This window comes from Xenopus laevis, chromosome 8S (assembly GCF_017654675.1).
Source record: "Xenopus laevis strain J_2021 chromosome 8S, Xenopus_laevis_v10.1, whole genome shotgun sequence".
NCBI classification, from domain to species: Eukaryota; Metazoa; Chordata; class Amphibia; order Anura; family Pipidae; genus Xenopus; species Xenopus laevis.
In genome coordinates, this window is record NC_054386.1 from 7959531 (window position 1) to 7981802 (window position 22272).

The following is a 22272-nucleotide window of genomic DNA, read 5'->3' on the forward strand; positions in this document are numbered from 1 at the left end:
ATGAATGAAAACACAGGCAGCAGCAGAGTACAGATATGGGAGACCTTATCCAAAAAGCTCTGAATTATGGTAAAGCATCTCCCATTCCATGTTTTAGCAAATAATTCCAATTTTTATAATTATTTGCTTTTTCTCCATATTAATACTTGATGGTAACTAAATTGTACAAATCCATATTGATGGTAAAGCAATCCTATAAAACTAATAGAAGGCACTGCTTTATTATGACAGTGGAAAAGGAAATCACTTTCAAAAATTATTTGTACGAGAGTTGGCCTTCCTGTAATTCAGAGCTTTCTGGATAACAGATCCCATGCCTGTTATGTTTCAATCATTTTAATGTATGTTTTGTAAGGCGTTGCTCACCTTTAATTACATTTATCAGTAAAGCAGTGTTAGGCCTCTCTCCTTCAGCCAAAGCAGCATTTCCCACAGTGCTTTGCATGTTCTGTGATTAACAGACCTGCAAAATGGCTAGTAACAGAAGTATGCAAGCTATAGGATACAAATGAGGATTTGCTGCCTGGAGACATTTTATTTATAGATGCTGGACAGACAGATATAAGGATTCTGTCATGATTTTTATGGTGTAGTTTTTATTTCTAATTTACACTTTACACTGCAATTAATTCACTCTACCATGTAAAATTTCATTCCTGAACCAGCAAGTGTATTTATTTTAATTTATAATATTGGTGTGTAGGTGCATCTGAGGGACGCAGCCTCCCTTCTTCAGGATAGAAGGGAGGCTGCGTCCCCCCGAAACGTTGATTATTGATTGTTGGTGGCATTAATAAAAGGGGCACAATCCCCGACTGCAATATTGGTGTGTGCGGACCGTTTTTCGAAATTACAAAGCAGTAAGGAGACCTGGCAAGGTCAACGGAAGACCAGCACCACTACGCAGAATAAGTGGAAGGAGGTGTGCGGTAATATAAAATTTCATTGTAGGTGCATCTGAGGTCATTTTGCCTGGTCATGTGCTTTCAAAAAGAGTCAGCACTTTAGGATGGAACTGCTTTCTGGCAGGCTGTTGTTTCTCCTACTCAATGTAACTGAAGGAGTCACAGTGGGACCTGGATTTTTAGGCTATGGACACAGGCTATTGTCAGCCTGTGTTCGGTCACGTGTAGTGGAGCTGAAGCCGAGGTCAGTGTGTGATCGCACACACACTTACTATTGACTGATGTTCTTATATCTACCAGGGAGCTGCTATCTGGTTACCTTCCCATTGTTCTGGACAAAAGAGTCGCCATAAGAAAAAACAGCCATTGACTTCAAAGCATTTCGCCATATTGCAAAATTTTTCAGCATAACTGGACAGATTCACTCATCACTATTGCTAATTCTAAACAACGTTACAATTGGTCTTCATTGTTTATTTTTAATAGTTTTTTTTTAACTATTTGCCTTCTTCGTATCATTCTTCCCAGCTTTGAAATGGGGGTTCCTGACCCCATCTAAACATCAAATGCTCTGCAAAGCTACACATTTATTGTGATTGCTACTTTCGATTACTCCTTTTTCTATTCAAGTAATACAAATCAATGTATGGGCGCTAGGGTAATGTGAGTTGATATCACTCCAACTTGCAGCGCAGCAGTGAGAGTGACTGAAGTTTATCAGAGCAAGAGTCACATGGCTGGGGGCACCTGGGAAACTGACATTATTTCTAGCCGCATGTCAGATTTCAAAATTAAATATAAAAAAATCCATTTGCTCTTTAGCATTTTGAAAAAAAAACATATTTTTCCATTATCCAGTGTCCCTTTAAATGTAACCTGTTGGTGTTGCCAGTTCTTTATAAGTTAAAGGGATACTGTCATGGGAAAAAAAATTTTTTCAAAATGAATCAGTTAATAGTGCTGTTCCAGCAGAATTCTGCGCTGAAATCCATTTCTCAAAAGAGCAAACAGATTTTTTTATATTTAATTTTAAAATCTGACATAGGGCTAGACATTTTGTTAATTTCCCAGCTGCCCCAAGTCATGTGACGTGTGCCTGCACTTCAGGAGAGAAATGCTTTCGGGCAGGCTGCTGTTTTTCCTTCTCAATGTAACTGAATGTGTCTCAGTGAGACATGGGTTTTTACTATTGAGTGTTGTTCTTAGATCTACCAGGCAGCTGTTATCTTGTGTTAGGGAGCTGTTATCTGGTTACCTTCCCATTGTTCTTTTGTTTCGCTGCTGGGGGGGAAAGGGAGGGGGTGATATCACTCTAACTTGCAGTACAGCAGTAAAGAGTGATTGAAGTTTATCAGAGCACAAGTCACATGACTTGGGGCAGCTGGGAAATTGACAATATGTCTAGCCCCATGTCGGATTTCAAAATTGAATATAAAAAAATCTGTTTGCTCTTTTGAGAAATGGATTTCAGTGCAGAATTTTGCTGGAGCAGCACTATTAACTGATTCATTTTGAAAAAAAATTTTTTTTCCCATGACAGTATCCCTTTAACTACTGAAGGACATATGTTGCCATAGTGATGTGTGGGATTTAAAGTGCAACCAAGGTAATTTGGATTGCCTTATATATTGATTTTCATTTTTTTTTTATGTAAGACACTAATTACTTGCTATGTCTCCAAATCTCTAAATTATTATCTGTATACCTTGTGACTGTGCTCAGCTATGCCTTTGCTTTTAAGCAGTGCGGATTTACTTTAAAGTAAGGTCGTTTGGTGGATTCCTTCCTGTAGAAATACCCAGAAAGGATTTGCGAGCCAAAAAAGACAGGTGATAAAGCTGTGAGTCACTTAGCTCTATTTTTCCCTGCTGTGTGTAAAGCACACCCTGGTGTTCTAAAGACTCTTAGTTGCCTTAGCCGCCTCTCATTATCATGTTTGCTTCTCATACGTTGCTTTACAACCGAAAATTCATCTCCGGGAAAATCAAACATTATGTAATAATAGGGCACTTAAAGTAATCATTTCAAGTACCTCCTTCATTCATCCAGTAGAATAGAATCATGAAGTAATGGATAAAACTTGTTTATTTAAAAGCTTTTTGCATATTTTGAAAGCAAGATTATATTTAGCCACATGCTCAGCGTGGTTTGGTTGCGCAACAGAAGTCCCTCCATTCCCCTTCCACAATAAATCTCCACTGTCTATTCAGCTAATATGGCTCTGTGCCGAAAAGAACAGGTTCAACTTGTCTGGGAGGATTTACACCATGGTAAACTGCACAGCTGCTCCGGCAGAGGTCATAGCAGAGGGCAGAGAGCTACTGGAGCTTTCTACTGGGGCAATAGCAGAGAGACATATTGAGTCTGTAAATGCAGTATATTACAGACTATCTGACCTAGCTCATAGACGGGTTACATGCAACACTTCTGCCACCCTGTGAGATCTCAATTTGTTCTCTAAAGCACACACACTCAACTTAAGAGACCGAGAAACGAGAACAAAAAAAATCCTCCAAGTTAAAGTGGTGGGTCACCTTTAAGTTCACTTTTAGTATATTACACAATTGCTAATTAGTGATGAGCGAATTTATTCGCCATGGAAAAATTAGCAAGAGAAAAAAGCCCATTGAAATACATTAGGACAAAAAAAGTTGCCATAAGAAAAAACCCCCATTGATATACATAAGAACAAAAAAGTCGCCATAAGAAAACGCCCATTGACTTTAAGGTTCAGGGCACACAGGGCAGATTCAGGGAGATTAGTCGCCCCGTGACAAAACTCTTCTTCAGGGGGGACTAATCTCCCCGAACTTCCTGAGTGCCATCCCGCCAGCGATTTACATTTTAGCCGGCAGGAAGGCAGGGGAGACCGTTCGGGGAGATTAGTTGCCCCAAAGAAGAGAAGATTGTCGCCGGGCGACTAATCTCCCTAAACCTGCCTGTGTGCCCTGACCCTAATGCATAACGACAAGAAAGTCGCTATAAGAAAAAAACACCCATTGACTATAATGCATTTGGCGCTAGAAAAATTGTTGCTCACGTAAAAACACCCAATGCGTTTCACTATTGCTAATTCTAAACAACGTTACAATTGGTCTTCATTGTTTATTTTAAATAGTTTTGTCTTTTTTTTTAATTATTTGCCTTCTTTTTTCCAGCTTTGAAATGGGGGGTCCCTGACCCCATCTAAACATCCAATGCTCTGCAAAGCTACACATTTATTGTGATTGCTACTTTTAATTACTCCTCTTTCCATTCAAGTCTCTAATACATATCAATGTATGGGCGCTAGGGTAATGTGGACCCTGACAACTAGATTGTTGAAATTGCAAACTGAGAGCTGCAAAGTAGGGCAAACATATTTTTTAATATATAATTTTTAAATCTGACATAGTGTTAGGGTAAGGCCACACTGGGTGTTTTGGGGAGATTTGGTCGCCTGGAGACTAATTGCCTCGTCTTTGCGGCGACCAATCTCCCCAATCGCCTTCCCTCACTCTGCGCCAGCTAAAATAAAAAAACCGCCGGCGCCTATCACACGCGGCGATTAGTTTTCCGAAGTCGCCCGAAACTTCCAGGCGACCAAATCTCCCCAAAACGACCAGTGTGGTCATACCTTTAGACATATTATCAGTTTCCCAGTCTTGTCACTTGTACTTTGATGTACTTCAGTCACTCTTTACTGCTGCACTGCAAGTTGGAGTGATATCAACCCCCCCTTTCTCCCCTAAAAGAACAATGGGAAGGTAACCAGATAACAGCTACCGGACACAAGATAACCTCTACCTGGTAGATTTGAGAATAGCACTCAGTAAAAATCCAGGTCCCACTGCGACTCTTCCAGTTACATTGAGTAGGAGAAACAGCAGCAGGAATAACATTTTATATGTTAGAGTGAATTATTTGCAGTATAAACAGTGTAATTTAGAAATAAAAATGACACCAAAAAATCAACAATATCCCTTTAAAATGATCATACAAAGAAGTAGATCCCTTAAGCAGCCAATACACTATAAGGGTGGTGACGCACGCTAAAATTCCGGGGAGATTAGTCGCCGAGCGACAAATCTCCTCTTCTTTGGGCGACTAATCTCCCTGAAAAACCTTCCCGCTGGCTAGAATGTAAATCGCCGGCGTGATGGCACTTGGAGCACTTTGTTTTCCGAAGTCGCCCGAAGTTGGAATGCTGAGCCCTCAGGCTAAATGTTTAAAAAAAAAAAAAAAACAGGATTGTTTTGCTGTCAACCTAGATTTTTATTTTAATAAAAACTATAACACTATAAAAATAATGACAGAATCATTAAAAAGACAAAACAGGATTCTTTTACTACCATTAAAAAGACAAAACAAAAAAAAAATTGTTTTACTGTCAAAAAAATAATTTATATATATATATATATATATATATATATATATATATATATATATACATACATACATACATACACACTTCTTTATATGTAATATGCCTGTTTTCTTTTAACATACATTTATATTTAATTTTGGAAGTTCAAATAGTGTGTATACATTTGCTGCATAAACCATCTGAATGAGTTCATAGGAAGGGGGCTGGATATATTATCCCTTTAAGCAAAAACACATAATCTTTAGCACAAACAGGAAAATTAGTCACTTTGAAATATATAAAAAAAACTAGGGAATAGCTGCTGTAACCCATGTGCCGAAATGAATTTGGGGATTAATTAGAAACCCCTGGAATGTTCAGCAGCAAATGTGTATGATTGGCAAACACACGTGTTAGAACAACTGTTGAAGGGGTTGTGCTCAGTTACTTCCAAAAGGGCTTATGAGTTCAGTTCTGTGTAATTCTTTTCTGAGTTGGAACTAATCACCTGCCCGCAGAATGGCCCTGCTTCATAACATCAGGACATTTTTTAAAATATAGATGTTAATTTTTGGCAAGCATTCGACTTTCCCATAACTTTAATAGTGGTTAAAGCACAACATCTAGCTCATTAAAGGGGCAGTGTTTATTTTACCTTTGTATTTATTTTAATCTCTCTAAATAAAATATTTGTGGTTGTTCTCTTAGGGAGAGTTGTATTGTGCTGACATTGAATGGGAAATGCATTGCCTTTGCCAGGCTATCTGCCATGTATCAAAAAATATTAGGTGGATTATCGTTCTACTAACAAAACCTGCTCAATAAATCCTGTGTCTTTTTTTAAGACATATGATCACTCCATAAATACACACTTTATTTTTATTTTACTTCATGTCTGGATTGTATTGTTATTAACAAGTATTTATCATATTATACCATTTAGGATTTGGTTGTATGCTTACTTTGCCTCATCCCATTCTTAAAACAGCCATAGCAGTTTATTAAAGGAGAATTCAACCCTTTAATTGAAAAAAAAAAACCCCGTACCCCCCACCCCACATAGACTCCCCCAGCCTTACTGCCCCCCGGGGAAATTCCCCATACTCTATTGCGGATTGCGACAACTGCACATGCGCTGAAACTCACGAAAATATCCGAAGCACCAGAAGAAGACACGAAGACCCGAAAGATGGCTGCCTGGAACTCTGATGCCTGAATCTGTGCCAAGGGGTAAGTATAAAGTATGGGGCATTTCCCTGGTGGGGCAGTTAGCTTGGGGGTAGGGGGTCTACATGAGGTGGGGGGTATGTTTTTTTTATTAAAGGGTTGAATTCTCTTTTAAAAGTCAAAGAGCTATTTAAATATAAGGTTAATTGATATTGCTAGGTCTTGGCAATGGATCTATTCTGGCATGTGTATCTGAAATCCAATGTTCTCTTTTTGTGTGCAGTTTTTAAAACTGTTTTCTCAGGTCAGAATTTATACAAAATGTTGTGTTTTCACTCAAAATTCTTTGTGCGCACCACAATTTATTGTGTGCATTGGCCTCAAAAGTTGTGTACGAGCGCAAACCTTAGAGGGAACTTTACTGAAATCCCCGCCACAAAGCAAGACAAAGACACACAAAGACAGGGGAAAAAAATGTTAAAACTAGGGAGGCACCGAATCCAAGATGCCTTTTTCAGCAGGATTCGGTTTCGGCCGAATCCTTCTGCATGGCTGAATCGAATCCTAATTTGCATATGCAAATTAGGGGTGGGGAGGGAAATCCCGTGACTTTTTGTCACAAAACAAGGAAGTAAAAAATGTTTTCGCGTGTAACCTTTTCGAAGTCTCCCATAGTTTCCTCGTGAGGCAACATCGAGCAACTTTGGAAAACTAAGCGTTCCGAGATCCCGCCGGCGAGTTACATTCTAGCTGACGGGAGGCAGTTCGGGGAGATTAGGTACTCCGAAGAAGAGGAGATTTGTCGACAAATCTTATAGCTCACTTATAGCTCTGAGCTCAGATTACAGCAGAGAAGGGAGGGGGGAGGAGCAAACTGAGCATGCTCAAGCCCTAGCCCTGGAGGTTTAATCTGAAAACAGGAAGTCTGATACAGAAGCCCATGAGTACACAATAGAAGGAAAGAAATGTGGTGTTTCTTTTGACAGAGGACTCAGAGCAGCATTACTTTGAGGATTTACTGGTATATTTAGGTGGACCTTTCTGATAAGGCTTAGTTAGTTTTAACCTTTCCTTCTTCTTTAAACAAACTATGCTCACCATGCCAAAAGATTCATTAACTTTTTTCAACTGTGTTGAGTATAAACTACTGCATTCTATATACACATTTTCAGGGGGAGATCAGGCACCGATATTTGCTTTGTAGTCCTAAAAATGTAATTACTTATCATTTTTAGCACTCAAATTTATATGACTCCCATAATGATTTAACACCATCATTAGCAATGGATTGTCTTGCTGTAAGGCAGTGATCCCCAACCAGTAGCTCGTGAGTTACATGTTGCTCCCCAACCCCTTGGATGTTGCTCCCAGTGGCTTCAAAGCAGGAGCTTATTTTTGAATTCCTGGTTTGGGGCAAGTTATGTGTAACGACCACGTTGTCAGGAACCTTGTTCGGTGACTGTATCTTGCAGATGCAGGGGAGGTAAGAGAGGGTTGGACAAAACCAGGTGTACTACCAAACAGAGTCTCCTGTAGCTGCCAGTCGACATAGGGGCTACGAATAGGCAATCACAGCCCTTATTTGGCACCTCCCAGGAACATTTTCCATGCTTGTGTTGCTCCCCAACTCTTTATACAATTGAATGTGGCTCACGGGTGAAAAAGGTTGGGGACCCCTGCTGTAAGGAGTACTGGATATATTAAAAAATGTGTTGTGCTGAACACATTTAAAGTTGCCAAACTGCTGCTAGCTATTAGAACGGAGCTTAAGGGCTCTTACACACGGCCGCTCCGACCTGCGCTCCCCTGCGTTCCGTTTTTTGGCGTTCAGCCGCAGGGGAGCGCAGGAATAGACGCAAGTCATTATTTGAAATGGGGCTGTATTCACTCAGGCGCGTGTAGGCGCCGAACGCAGGTTCAGACGCAACATGCTGCATTTTTCCTGCGTTCGGCGCCTACACGCGCCTGAGTGAGTACAGCCCCATTTCAAATAATGACTTGCGTCTATTCCTACGCTCCCCTGCGGCTGAACGCCAAAAAATGGAACGCAGGGGAGCGCAGGTCGGAACGGCCGTGTGTGAGAGCCCTTAGAAAAACAGGTAAACCTAATTACAACACAAATCTCCATACGCTGCACTGACTTTCCCTTGATAAGGCTCGTTTCATTTTGAAATATTTTGTGCTCAGATTTCTTGGCTGTAGTTCTCATTTTATTTAAATGCCGAATAAGAAGGAAGTTGTTGCATCGCCATTCACTGCTGGCCAAGAGAAAGTCAACCCAACAGCAGCCTGCTAAGTAACCGGTATATTATATGTGCAGATTTTAAACAGTGACATTTTGTCTGTGTATGTGTCTACAGAGCATTTGCCTAACAAATGATGAGCTCTAGCAAGATGCATCTATATTCTGACAATTAGCTCCCCAACCCTATCTATGCAAATAAAATCCCTGTCACATACTGAGCCTGCTCTTTTCATTTGAAAGATTTAGGGGGTTATTTGTCAAAGTCCACCCAAAACCACCAATTTTTCATAGAAAAAAAAAAAACTTTGAAAAAAAAAAAAAAAGTTTGAATTAAAAAAGTAGACTCAGACCTGCCGAGTTTATGTAGAAGTCAATGGCAGATATCCCGAATAAATACTGATTTGCGCTGGGCTTCCGAAAAAGTTGCGGTATTCGGGTGTCACATCTGAAAAAGTTGTGGATTCTGATTTTTTTAAGATGTTATCAAGACTTTTCCAGACGCAAGAATTTTTCGGCAAAATTTAATAACAAATGCGGGGGGAAAAGTCAGTGCGGATTTGGTGGTAGTGACTTTGCAAAAATAGTGAGATAAATTCGGATTTTGATAAATAACCCCCTTAGTTTCTCCAAGTGCTCTAATTTTAACTTCCTCTGCTCTATAATATGTAGTTGATATCCTTACATGTTTATTATGTGCTGTACATGCTTTTTGGAGTAGTTCAACTTACTTTTAGCAGCCGATTCACAAAGGGTCGAATATCGAGGGTTAATTAACCCTCGATATTCGACTAGGAACTAAAATCCTTCGACTTCGAATATCGAAGTCGAAGGATTTAGCGCAGATAGTACGATCGAACGATCGAAAGATTATTCCTTCGATCGAACGATAAAATCCTTCGAATCGAACGATTCGAAGGATTTAAATCCAACGATCGAAGGAATATCCTTCGATCAAAAAAAGTTAGGCAAGCCTATGGGGATAGCCTATAGCCTATATTGACTTCGGTAGCCTTTAGATGGCGAACTAGGGGGTCGAAGTTTTTTTTAAAGAGACAGTACTTCTACTATTGAATAGTCGAACGATTTTTACTTCGAATCCTTCGATTCAAAGTCGTAGTCGAAGGTCGAAGTAGCCCAAAAAAAACTTTGAAATTCGAAGTTTTTTAACTTCGAATCCTTCACTCGAAGTTAGTGAATCGGCCCCTAAGTATTTTATAGAATGTCCTGTTTATAGCAACTGTTCAATTAATCTTCATTCATAGATTTTTTTATATAGTATTTCCTTCTTTTCCTTCCTACTCAAAAGTGTGGTGGTCCCTGACCCTGGCAGCTAACAATCTATTGCTCTTTGAAGCTATAGTTTTATTATATTTTTTTCAATTACTTTCCCTCCCTCTCCTATACATATTCCAGTCTTTCATTCAAACCACTGCTTAGTTTTAAGGCTAAATTGGGCTGCTGAAATTCCACATTGTAGAGCCAATGAACAAAAAGCTAAATCATTAAAAAAATGAAAATCAGATGCAAATTGTCCCATAATATCACTGTCTGCATCATACTAAACGTTAATAGAAAGGTAAACCATGCCTTTATAAATTAAAATTAAACCCAGTGTTTGCTTTGCATTCTCCATTAGACTTACATGCCTTCCGACTGTAGAGGTGTTAACCATATTTCTCAACTGGTAATTTTGCTAGCGCTTTTAAAAATGTGAACGTAAGGTATGTGTTTTTTTTCTTTTTAGTAACAGTGGTTCAGTGTAATCTGTTCTATGGCTTTGGTACAAGATTCCAACCGCAGACTCTTTAGCACTCTCTAAGGGCTTATACTCGGAGGTGGCTGAACGCGGTTCATGGAATCTCGATTTGTGCTAGTGAGGAGAATAACAGGAAGAACGAGGCTAGGAGAAACTGAGCAGAAAGAATTCGGGGCTTTCACCCATACTCATTCCCTGGCTCTTATTCAATGTGCTGCGATAGGATCTTGACTCGGCAGCCTGAACTCAAGGAAGGAGAGGCCTGTCTCCTGGCAAGTTGATCAGGGGATTTACATTGATTGTGCTTACATGCTTGGAACCTGTGGAGCTTGTTTGATACAGAATTGCCCATCCAGCCATATAATCTTAACTTGCTAATACATGTACCCGGTACATCATCACTGTTCAAATGAGTATTGCGGCTCTGCTGTGCTTCTACTGAATCCAAACAATACACATACACACAGCTATCTTGTATACACAAGGGAATGAATACTTAGCACTAGTAGTGTGTCTTGCCCCACTCACGTTTTTACTTTATTTTTTCTCTAAAGATAAACACATTGTTTTCAGATCCATATTAAAAGCCTATTAAAGGGCAATTACAGCCTGCCATAAAGAAAGGCTAATTCAATTCCTATTATTCTTATTCAATTCATATTATTCTTATGAAGCAGGTGGGCTTTGCCAGTAAAACCTGGGGTTCCTTCTCCTTTAAGGTAGAAGTGCTTGTTGGCAAATGCACCTGATTTTGCCATATTTTAAGAAAATATGATTCCTTTTTTATTTTATTGCACATACTTGCATAGCCTTAAAATTAAAGGAGAAGGAAAGTCCTATTTACTTGGGAGTACCAAAAGTTAGGCACCCCTAAAGGTGGCCATACACGGGCCGATAAAAGCTGCAGACAGACCGTATCGGCAGCTTATTGGCCCGTGTATAGGGCCCCCCGACGGGCTTCACCGATCGAGATCTGGCCGAAAGTCGGCCAGATCTCGAACGGATGGGACAAAAAATCCCATCGGATCGCGGCCGCATCTATTCGTTGATGCGATCCGACCGCCCGTAAGGCATCATTAGGATCCAATCGTTGGGCCCTAGGGCCCACGATCGGATCTGCCCGATATTGCCCACCTCAAGGTGGGCATATCGGAGGGGGATCCGCTCGTTTGGCAACATCGCCAAACGAGCGGATCTCTCCATGTATGGCCACCCCGGGTCGGTGCTATCAGCAGAAACTGCACTGTATCTTTTTTGTTGAAAGTATTGTAAATTATTATGCAGGCTGAGAGGGGTTCCCAAACTTTTCATATGACTGTACAATCACTTGTTGTGCCTTACTTTTCGCACCTCCAAATAAATACAGCCTTTCCTTCTCCTTTAAGGCTCATTCAGTGCATGATATTTAACTACATTGACAAAGCCATGCAAAATCTGCTGCTCTATTCTCTTACAATAAGAAAAATATCCATTTGAGGCAAATTATTTATTTAAAGGGTAATTGGTTCTCATCTGTACAGTAAATGACTTTATGCATTGTTAGTAAGAGAGCAAGAGATAATCGGTTGCCTTTCCCAGTTCCATCATAATTGGTTTTAATAGATTGTAACACCCCACTCTTATTGCAGGGGATCACAGTTACCCATCACTGGTACAGGCATGGGTTGCTAGTTAATACTTTTTAAGAACGCTGTCATTTGTGTAAACTAGGTACATGGTACATGTACAGTAAACGCATGAAATACTGAGGGATAAAAACCATGCCACAAATGAGTGTAAAATGTTTCACTTCCCCTTGCTAATGTGGAAAATACTTTCAGACAAACCGAACCTCTGTTCTAGACCTGGTTTCTCTGGCATAAATGAATCTGGATGGATGTTTCTCTGTAACTCATTTCCTTTGCTGCATGAAGATTTCAGGTTTAGACTCAAAATCAAATAGAGATTTATTGGTCTATTTGCCTCTAGGAATGTCCAATTTTTATTTTATTATTGCTCCGTTCATCAATAAATTAAAGCTTAAGAAGGTACCTACCCTAAATTAACATACTATGTTAATGACTGATTTTAATTCACAGGAATCAAACTTCAGTTCAGATATATTGGCATAGAAATAAATGGACTCTGGCCTAGGGATGATTGGGTTTGCATTCCTGGAAGCTGTTCTAAGCTCCTTGTGGTTTTGGCTAAGTCATTCACGCTTCCCGTGGTTTAAGAACTTAGGATGTAGCCTCTGCACAGTAGAGATCAATTCAGAGCACCATATAACTAGTAGCCCTTATTTAGAATAAAGATGACGATAAATAGCAGATAATATGGGTTTCTCTGAGGGCCACCAGCATGGGAGACAATTTACTAGTCTTCCTTCTTGCCTCCATGATGTAAATTGAGAGTTAGAGTAGAGCAGTATAAAGGAGAAATAAAAAAAACTATACATACGTTGTGGCAGTAACATGCTGAGTATGTTTAAAGAGGATCAAAATGCCAAATAATAAACTGTAAATTGCAAAAGAGGGTGCACACCCTTAAAAATATATAATGCAAGGTGCTAATCCATAGGGAGACTCCCCATATGGGTCTCCAAATCTCGCATATAGAAAATCAGGAAAGGATTGACACTCAATTTAAAGAAATTAAATAATATATTTATTACAAAAGAAAAAAATAAAAATATACAAAAATTACAGAAATAAAAAGTGAGCCCAACACGTTTCGACCATATTGGTCTTCCTCAGGGGCACAAATAGTAAAAAAAACACAAACAAACAAAATGCAAACAAACAATTGCTATTTGTGCCCCTGAGGAAGACCAATATGCTTAAAGTAAGTTTATGTCCACTTCAAATATACTTTAAAATAGAACTAAAGCCTAACTAAAGAAGTAGGTAGAAATGTTGTACATTAAGTTTTGGGCTTCTGTACCAGCCCAAGGCAACCACAGCCCTTTAGCAGTAAAGATCTGTGTCTCCAAAGATGCCCCAGTAGCTCCCTATCTTCTTTTCTGCTGATTCACTGCACATGCTCTGTGCTGCTGTCACTTACTGAGCTTAGGGACCCACTCACAATATACAGTACACATAGAATAGAAATGTCACAATATAAGGCTGATTAATAATTAATACAGATAATTACTACATGGCAGCAGAGAAACCAGTGCAATTAGCATCAGAATTTAATAATGAGCAAACCTGTAGCATCAGCTTATGTTACAGGGGAAGCTCATTTTCTGCTGGATAATTAGTGACGAGCCCTAAGCTTAGCTTCTCAACAGCCAATCAGAGCCCACTGAGCATGTGAGTGTCACAGACACTTTCCAAGATGGTGACCCCCTGTGACAAGTTTGAAGTCCTGGATCATTGCTGCTATTGACAAGCTGAAACTTTAGCCTCGTGCAATAAGTTTACTATATAAAGTAGGACATTTTTATGCACATTCGTCTTAGATCTTCAGAATGTATCTGTTATTTACTGTGTATCCTGTGCTTGAATGGCTTGATTGGCTGCCCCCATGGCTACACAGCAGCTTGTTTATATAAACTATAGTAGTACTTATCTGTTATCTACTGTGTATCCTGTGCTTGAATGGCTGCCCCCATGGCTACACAGCAGCTTGTTTATATAACCTATAGTACAGGTTCTGAAGCAAATACACCAGTTTTACCAGTGCAGCACAACAGTACATTATAGTTTCATTACTTTAAAATACTTCATTTTTTGGTGTTGCCGTTCCTTTAATGTGAACTACCCCATTAGTAGTCTAGTTTGGAGATGTATTTTCATTGCTTTCATCTTTATATGTCATTCACTGAAACTATATAAACAAATTGCAACCAAAATGTCTCTCGAAATGTGTTTCCAAGAACTATAGCTTAATAAGCATATTCTGTGTTCTTATAGGGTCACCACATTGCTTCTATGCCAGTTACGAAGATTGAGGAGGCTTTATATCAATACCAGCCTATTCACATTGAAACTTGTGGTCCACAAGTTCCACAAATAGAAATGCTGGGAAGGCAAGGGTAAGTCATTTCACTGTATGTCTTGGATGCATCTGTGCATAATGAATATTCAGTACAAAGAGTCTGTTAAACAATAATACAGGTATAGGATCCCTTATCCGGAAACCCGATATCCAGAATGCTCCGAATTACGGAATGCCTGTCTCCCATAGAATGAGCAAGGTGAAACCTGCTAGTAATACCCATGCTGTGCCGGTGTTCTGTGTCTCCCATAGACTCCATTTTATCCAAATAATCCAAGTTTTTAAAAATGTTTTCCTTTTTCTCTGTAATAATAAAACAGTAGCTTGTACTTAATCCCAACTAAGATATAATTAACCCTTATTGGAAGCAAAACCAGCCTATTGGCTTTATTTAATGTTTAAATTAATTTCTAGTAGACTTAAGGCATGAAGACCCAAATTAGGGAAAGATCCGTTATCCGGAAAACTCCAGGTCCCGAGGATTCTGGATAACAGGTCCCATACCTGTACTGTCATTATTGGTCTTTCAATGAAACCAGATGTTTGTTAATTTAGGTAAACATCAACATTACTGGAAACAAACACATGGTGCTAATTTATAATTACATACCCTTCATAATAATTTACAATTGTTAGCACTTCAAATTGGATTCGAAAGATAACTAGAGATCTGCTTTAACATTTCCTAAAGGGGATGCAAACCCAACAATATCATTTTGCCTAATAAAAGGAATTGAACAGGTATCAGACCCATTATCCGGAAACCAGTGATCCACAAAGCTTTGAATTACGGAAAAGCTGTTTCCCATAGACTCCATTATAATCAAATAATCCAAATTTTTAAAATGTATTTTCCTTTTCTCTGTAATAATTAGGGATGCACCCAATCCAGCATTCGGTTCTGTATTCGGCCAGGATTCAGCCTTTTTCAGCAGGATACGGATTCGGCCGAATCCTTCTGCCAGGCTGAACCGAATTTGAATCCTAATTTGAATATGCAAATTAGGGGCGGGGAGGGAAATTGCGGTGACTTTTTGTCACAAAACAAGGAAGTAAAAAATGTTTCCCCTTCCCACCCCTAATTTGCATATGCAAATGCATATACAAATTAGGATTCGGTTCGGTATTAGGCCGAATCCAAAATAGTGGATTTGGTGCATCCCTAGTAATAATACACAGTACCTTGTACTTGATCTAAAAAATATATAATTGATCCTTATTGGAAGCAAAACCAGCCCATTGGGTTTATTTAATTTTCTTTACATGATTTTCTAGTACACTTAGGGGCAGATTTATCAAAGGTCGAGTTGAATTTTCGAATTGAAAAAATTTGAATTTTGAGCTATTTTTGTGAACTTCGACTAGGGAATAGTCCAAATTCAAATAGAATATCGAAATGAATCATGTACTGTCTCTTCAAAAATTCGACTTTGACCATTCGCCATCTAAAACCTGCCTATGGGGGACCTCCTAGAACCTACTTGGAGTCATTTAGTGTACTTTGAAAAATCTACATTTTTTTGGGGAAAAACTTAGACTCAAATACGATCGAATGCACTATTCCTTAGGTTCGAACTATTCTAATTCAGCCAAATACGGACCTATTCAATTGAAAACGGACTTATTCGACCCAAAAAAACTTCATTTCGGTTTGTCTTTTTGAATTCGAAATTCGACCCTTGATAAATCGGCCCCTTAAGGTATGAATATCCAAGGGGGTTGTGTGATTGGAACTAAACAGGTACAGATTGGTCAACAGAGTGGACTTTTGATCCCTTGTACCTAGCAAAAGTACATGCTCAGTGACCATATCTTGAAAAAGCATTCCACCAGATGTTTTGTTAGTAAGGTGCAAATGGTTAATTGCGGATTCTGGTAAGTACATATGGAGCGTGTAATTCAATTATCTGGCCTTGCTAACCAACAGAGGAAGTATCTATTGCTTTAAAAGTTAAAAAAAAAAAATCACATGTTATAAAGTGGCTCCCAAGAACTTTAACATACTCTCTCCATTGTATAATGATAAATGCACCTGACCAAAGGTCCTCATAGCCCTATTAGTCTTTCCTCAGACAAATCCACAAAGGAGCAGTCAACTGAAACCAGATACGCAACATGGCAAGTTCCCGTTTGTGTATAAAAAATGTCCCTCCACATACACCAGTACAAACGCACATTAGCAAAGCTGACTATCTCAGTAGAAATTCCTGTCTTCAATGAATGCAGAAAAAAGTGCCTTATGGCTGGAATCAACTAAATCTTCTGGTTGATTTATTAGAAGCCCTCATCAAGGCAGCAACTTAAGTCCAAAGAAGGCTCCATTGTTCTGACTTGGAAAAACACGGTGCTCCAGGATAAATTGTGAATGACTCACCAAATAGTAAATGTGGTCCGGGTGCTCCAGACCCCTAGCTTTAGGGAGCGGTACGGCAAAGGATATGTAGAAGAGACAGGGCCGACCGGCACTCCGACAGATCCACAGGACCAGAGAAAATCATTTAAAAAAAATGTTTTTATTTGTACAAAGTTTAAAAAATGTATATTTGCATCGCCATCCACCCTACACTTTTCACACCCACTCAGATGCTTAGTCGAAGTTGCCTCACGAGGAAACTTCAGGTGACTTCAGAAAATGAATCACTCCAAGTGCCATCCCTCGGGTGATTTAGATTCTAGCTGGCGGGAGGCAGCAAGGGCTGGAAAAGCTCGAAACGTCTCTTAGCTTGAGGCACGAATAAAGCAACAATTTTTTTGACCCTGCATTTGTACCCAAATTCTCAGGGTCATGCATTCCAATCATATTGTTGATTTTTCGTTGATGTTGGGTCACCAGAGATGAATAGGCCGTTCTTATTCTTATTGAAATGGCAAAATGATGTTACTGGAGTAGTTTGGAGAGAAATATGAGAACTGTGAACACTGACATTTTAATTGATTGCTAAAAGGACAGAATGGTATAATTTACTGTAACTAAGTTAGAAGGAACAAGCGTCAATCTAACAGAACTGTTACATATGGTAAAGATGGTAAATAGAGGTACTGACTCTGGAGACAAATGTTTCAGACTATGCAGCCCCCTTCCTCTGTGTATGGCTTTTTGAGGAACTGACTGATGCTCCTTTGCCTAGGAAACATATTCACAAAATCCATTTGTTCACAAACTTTGCGAGATCTCAAATTGGTCATAAAGGACATAAAACAAAAAAATATTGGTCGCTAATGTTAAAAAAGGTGTTTGCCATGTATTTTCCGCTAACGAGGTGGAATATGACTTTAAAAGAAGGCTGCTGCATTTTTTAAAGGAGCATTATTACCCAAAAATTAAAGTGATTTAAAGGAAGGCCAATATAATATGCTGTTGCCTGCAGTGGTAAAACTGGTGTGTTTGCTTCAGCAAACCCAACTATAGTTTATATAAACAAGCTGCTGTGTAGCCATGGGGGCAGCCATTCAAGCACAGGATACACAGTAGATAACAGATAAGTACTACTATAGTTTATATAAACAAGCTGCTGTGTAGCCATGGGCAGCCATTCAAGCACAGGATACACAGTAGATAAACAGATAAGTACTACTATAGTTTATATAAACAAGCTGCTGTGTAGCCATGGGGGCAGCCATTCAAGCACAGGATACACAGTAGATAACAGATAAGTACTACTATAGTTTATATAAACAAGCTGCTGTGTAGCCATGGGGGCAGCCATTCAAGCACAGGATACACAGTAGATAGCAGATAAGTACTACTATAGTTTATATAAACAAGCTGCTGTGTAGCCATGGGGGCAGCCATTCAAGCACAGGATACACAGTAGATAGCAGATAAGTACTACTATAGTTTATATAAACAAGCTGCTGTGTAGCCATGGGGGCAGCCATTCAATCACAGGGTACACAGTAGATAACAGATAAGTACTACTATAGTTTATATAAACAAGCTGCTGTGTAGCCATGGGGGCAGCCATTCAAGCACAGGATACACAGTAGATAACAGATATGTTCTGAAGAATCTCATCTGTTATCTTCTGTTTAACCTGTGCCTTTTTCAGCTTTGACCATGGCTACACAGCAGCTTGTTTATATAGACTGTTGTTGAGGTTCTGAAGCAAACAGATCTGTTGTACCAGAACAGCATAAGAGAACATTACATTTTGATTTCTAAATTTTTTGGTGTTACTGTTTCTTTAATGCATACTCCAGGGGTATCCATTCCAGGGACATTACACCTGCACTTGGGTTAAACTGGGTTATAACAGGTATCCTACAAACGTGCAGAATTGTAGCTTGTAAATTGTTCCTTTACTTGATAAATAAGCCCCTTATCATTGCAGTGTTAGTAGTTCCCTTCCTTTGCATCCAAGTGTATTAATCCAGGCCCGGACTGGCAATCTGTGGGTTCTGGCAAATGCCAGAGGGGCTGCTATAAGGTCCCATAGAAAGTCAGTATTTAGTGGTCTGGTGGGGACTGATTGGGTCTCTGTGTACCTGAAATACCAGGGCCTATTTTAATTCTCAGTCCGGACCTTAATTAATCCATTAAATTTAGGCAAGGACTTCTTGCCTCCTGCCTTGGTTTGTATTATTCTTAATATTGGTATCAATCCTGGGTAGTGATGGGCAAATGTGACCCTTTGGCTTCGCTGAAAAGCAACGAAACCGTGAAAAATGCATTGAAGTCTAAGGGCGACAAATTGTTTTTATATATTTTTTTCTGCCCAACTATTATTTTCACCCAGTGGAGACGTCTTGTGGCGAAAATATTCACTCATTACTACTACTGGCATTCACAGTGCTGGGAATTCTTGGAGCTTTTGCAATTATTACCATTCATATCAATTGGGTTTCACATTCAGTTGAAATGAAATTTCTGCATTTCTTGCATCTGTTGAAAGAAAGTGTTTCTGCCCAGGGCTGCGTCAAGGTACCAGTGGGCCCAGGGCAAATCTTATTTATGTGCCTTCAAAGCTGCCTTAAAGGAATTGTTCAGTGTAAAAATAAAACTGGGTAAATAGACAGGCTGTGCAAAATAAAAAATATTTCTAATATAGTTAGTTAGGCAAAAATGTAATGTATAAAGGCTGGAGTGACTGGATGTCTAACATAACAGAACACTACTTCCTGCTTTTTAGCTCTCTTGGTTTCCACTGATTGGTTACCATGCAGTAACCAATCAGTGACTTGAGGGGGGGGCATCTGGATGACATCTGTTGCTTTTGAATCTGAGCTCAATGCTGACGATCAATTGCAAACTTACTGAACAGTTATGTCCCATTTGGTCCCCCTTCAAGTCGCTGACTAGAGTTAGAGAGCTGAAAAGCAGGAAGTAGTGTTCTGTTATGTTAGACATCCAGTTACTCCAGCCTTTATAGCCATTTTGCACAGACTGTTTATCCATTTTTTATTTATACACTGAACTGTTCCTTTAAGAAATTTGTGCCAGTGCTATGCTGAAGCAGTTTATAAGGCAGCCAATATTAAAGTAGCCAAGAGATCTCCTCATTTTGAGCTTGTTGCTGGAAAGAAAGCAAGAAATTAATTAAAATGAGGGGTGTGCTGACGGGCCCAGGGCAAAACGCCCCTGTTTCTGCCCAAACCCCTTATAAGATCAATGCTGATTATTGAATTCTGTTGCATATTTTTACAGATGCACTGTAAAACTCAATCACAACTCTTTTGTTTCCAAAGAACAGAAAAAATGCGATGAAGAACAGCCTGCAAAAAATTCTCAGAGCTACTAAAAAAAGGCAAAAAAAATGAAAGCAAACACTTTATCATTAACCATACATAAATTATTGCACAGTTTAAATCGCTGCACCCACAAGTTGAAGTTTACCGCCTCTGCTGCTTTCATTAGACAGCATGCAAATTTAAAGGTGGATTGCTTAAAGGAAAACTATACCCCCCAAACAATGTAGGTCTCTGTTAAAAGAAACTGAGTAAAACAGCTCATGTGTAAAACCCTGCTTCATGTAAATGAGCCATTATCATAATAATATACTTTTCTAGTAGTATGTGCCATTGGGTAATCATAAATAGAAAATTGCCATTTTAAAAAATAAGGGCCGCCCCCTGAGATCGTACGATTCACTGTGCACACATACAAATCACATGTAAGGTCACATGAGCCAATTAACAGACAGAGTTGTGCCTTTTGCTTCCTCACTTCTTCCTGTTACAGTTAGAGCTGTAGTATTTCTGGTCAGGTGATCTCTGAGGCAGCACAGATAGAGTCACGAAATGGTGGTTCAAGGCAAGAGATGTAAAAGGGCAATATTTACTTAAATATATATTCCAGTTTGGTAAGATTCTTTAATATGTCATTCAATTTGATATAAACTATCTGTTGCTTAAGTATTCATTTTGGGGTATAGTTTTCCTTTAAGAAGAGAAGAGCCAGCTTCCGCTCCACCCACCTTGGGCATAGCGTGGGCTCTGTAATAGCAAGGAGTCCCAAGAGCCCCATAAATGCAGAAAATATGGAAAATGTTGAAAGCAACCAAGAGGAAGTCTGCTTGCATGGTGTAGTTACTTATATTAAAACTTGGCGGCTGCTATAGCACACTACTAAATTAACCTCAAAAGCTGCCCATGACGGCAAAATGTCCATAGTAATTGTTTTTGTTGGCATTTTGCTTCAATATTAACTCATCCATCTAACGTGAGCGTCTGTGCTTGGAATGCTGGTCTGGCAGTGTTTTTTTACTTTTTTTGTATGCAATCATGGAAAAAATATGTTTCTGCTCGGAGCAGTTGTCAAACAAGTTTCTTTCATCGACAATCAGACGCAAGGCAGCTGAATGGAGCTGTTTAGTCTGGAAGGAATACCCAGGAGATTAGAGTCACTGTAGGAAATGTAATTATACAGAGTAGTCTTTTTGTAGGGCGGGCTTTAAAATTGTAAATCCCAATGTTTATCCTTACGAAAATGAATAATATTGCACACAGGCTTAAGTTAAAAAACAAGCAGCAAAACTACATTTAATCAGTAGAGTGATTTCATGCACCTGTATTGTAGATCACTTAGGGGCCGATTCACTAAGCTCGAGTGAAGGATTCGAATGAAAAAAATTCGAATTTCGAAGTATTTTTTTGGTACTTCGACCATCGAATTGGTTAAATTCGTTCGAATTCGAACGAAATCGAACGAATCGAACGAAAAATCGTTCGACTATTCGACCATTCGATAGTCGAAGTACTTCCCCTTTAAAAAAAACTTCGACCCTCTACTTCGGCAGGTAAAACCTACCGAAGTCAATGTTAGCCTATGGGGAAGGTCCCCATAGGCTTGCCTGTGATTTTTTGATCGAAGGATTTTCCTTCGATCGTTGGATTAAAATCCTTCGAATCGTTCGATTCGAAGGATTTAATCGTTCGATCGATCGATCGCAGGATTAGCGCTAAATCCTTCGACTTCGATATTCGAAGTCGAAGGATTTCAATTCGAGGGTCGAATTTCGAAGTATTTTTAACTTCGAAATTCGACCCTTAATGAATCTGCCCCTTAAACTGTAGCACAGGCATGGATTTCATTTAGGTAGCCAGGCGAGAAACAGTGCTGCCAAACCTGAGCTGGGGGGAATAGTTGCATTCTGAATACTGTGCATTCTACAGTTTTCCCATAAACACTCAATGCTGTCACAATAGTTTCTCAAGTTTTTTCTACTTTAGCTATACAATGTGTAAACCACGTTAAAGTGGTTTATTTTTTTTGTAAATGAATTCTTAGTATTGTTACATAGACCTGAATCACAGCAAACCTTCTGTCGTTCATACGCTAACCATGTTAAAATCCTATTTGACCAAATTCCACTTTTTTATTATAAAAATTATTTGATGTGTTTGATGTGTTGAGTTGATTAGTTTGCCAAGGGAG

The 22272-nt window shown here is 39.3% G+C and overlaps 1 protein-coding gene across 1 annotated transcript in view; it reads left to right on the forward strand.

Annotated features, from left to right (window-relative positions):
• Positions 1–22272, forward strand: part of mnat1.S (MNAT1, CDK activating kinase assembly factor S homeolog) — a 76857-nt gene that overhangs the window by 34431 nt on the left and 20154 nt on the right. Inside the window, 1 exon segment of the mRNA XM_018233681.2 lies at positions 14315–14436. Coding sequence (XP_018089170.2) covers positions 14315–14436 — 122 coding nt within the window.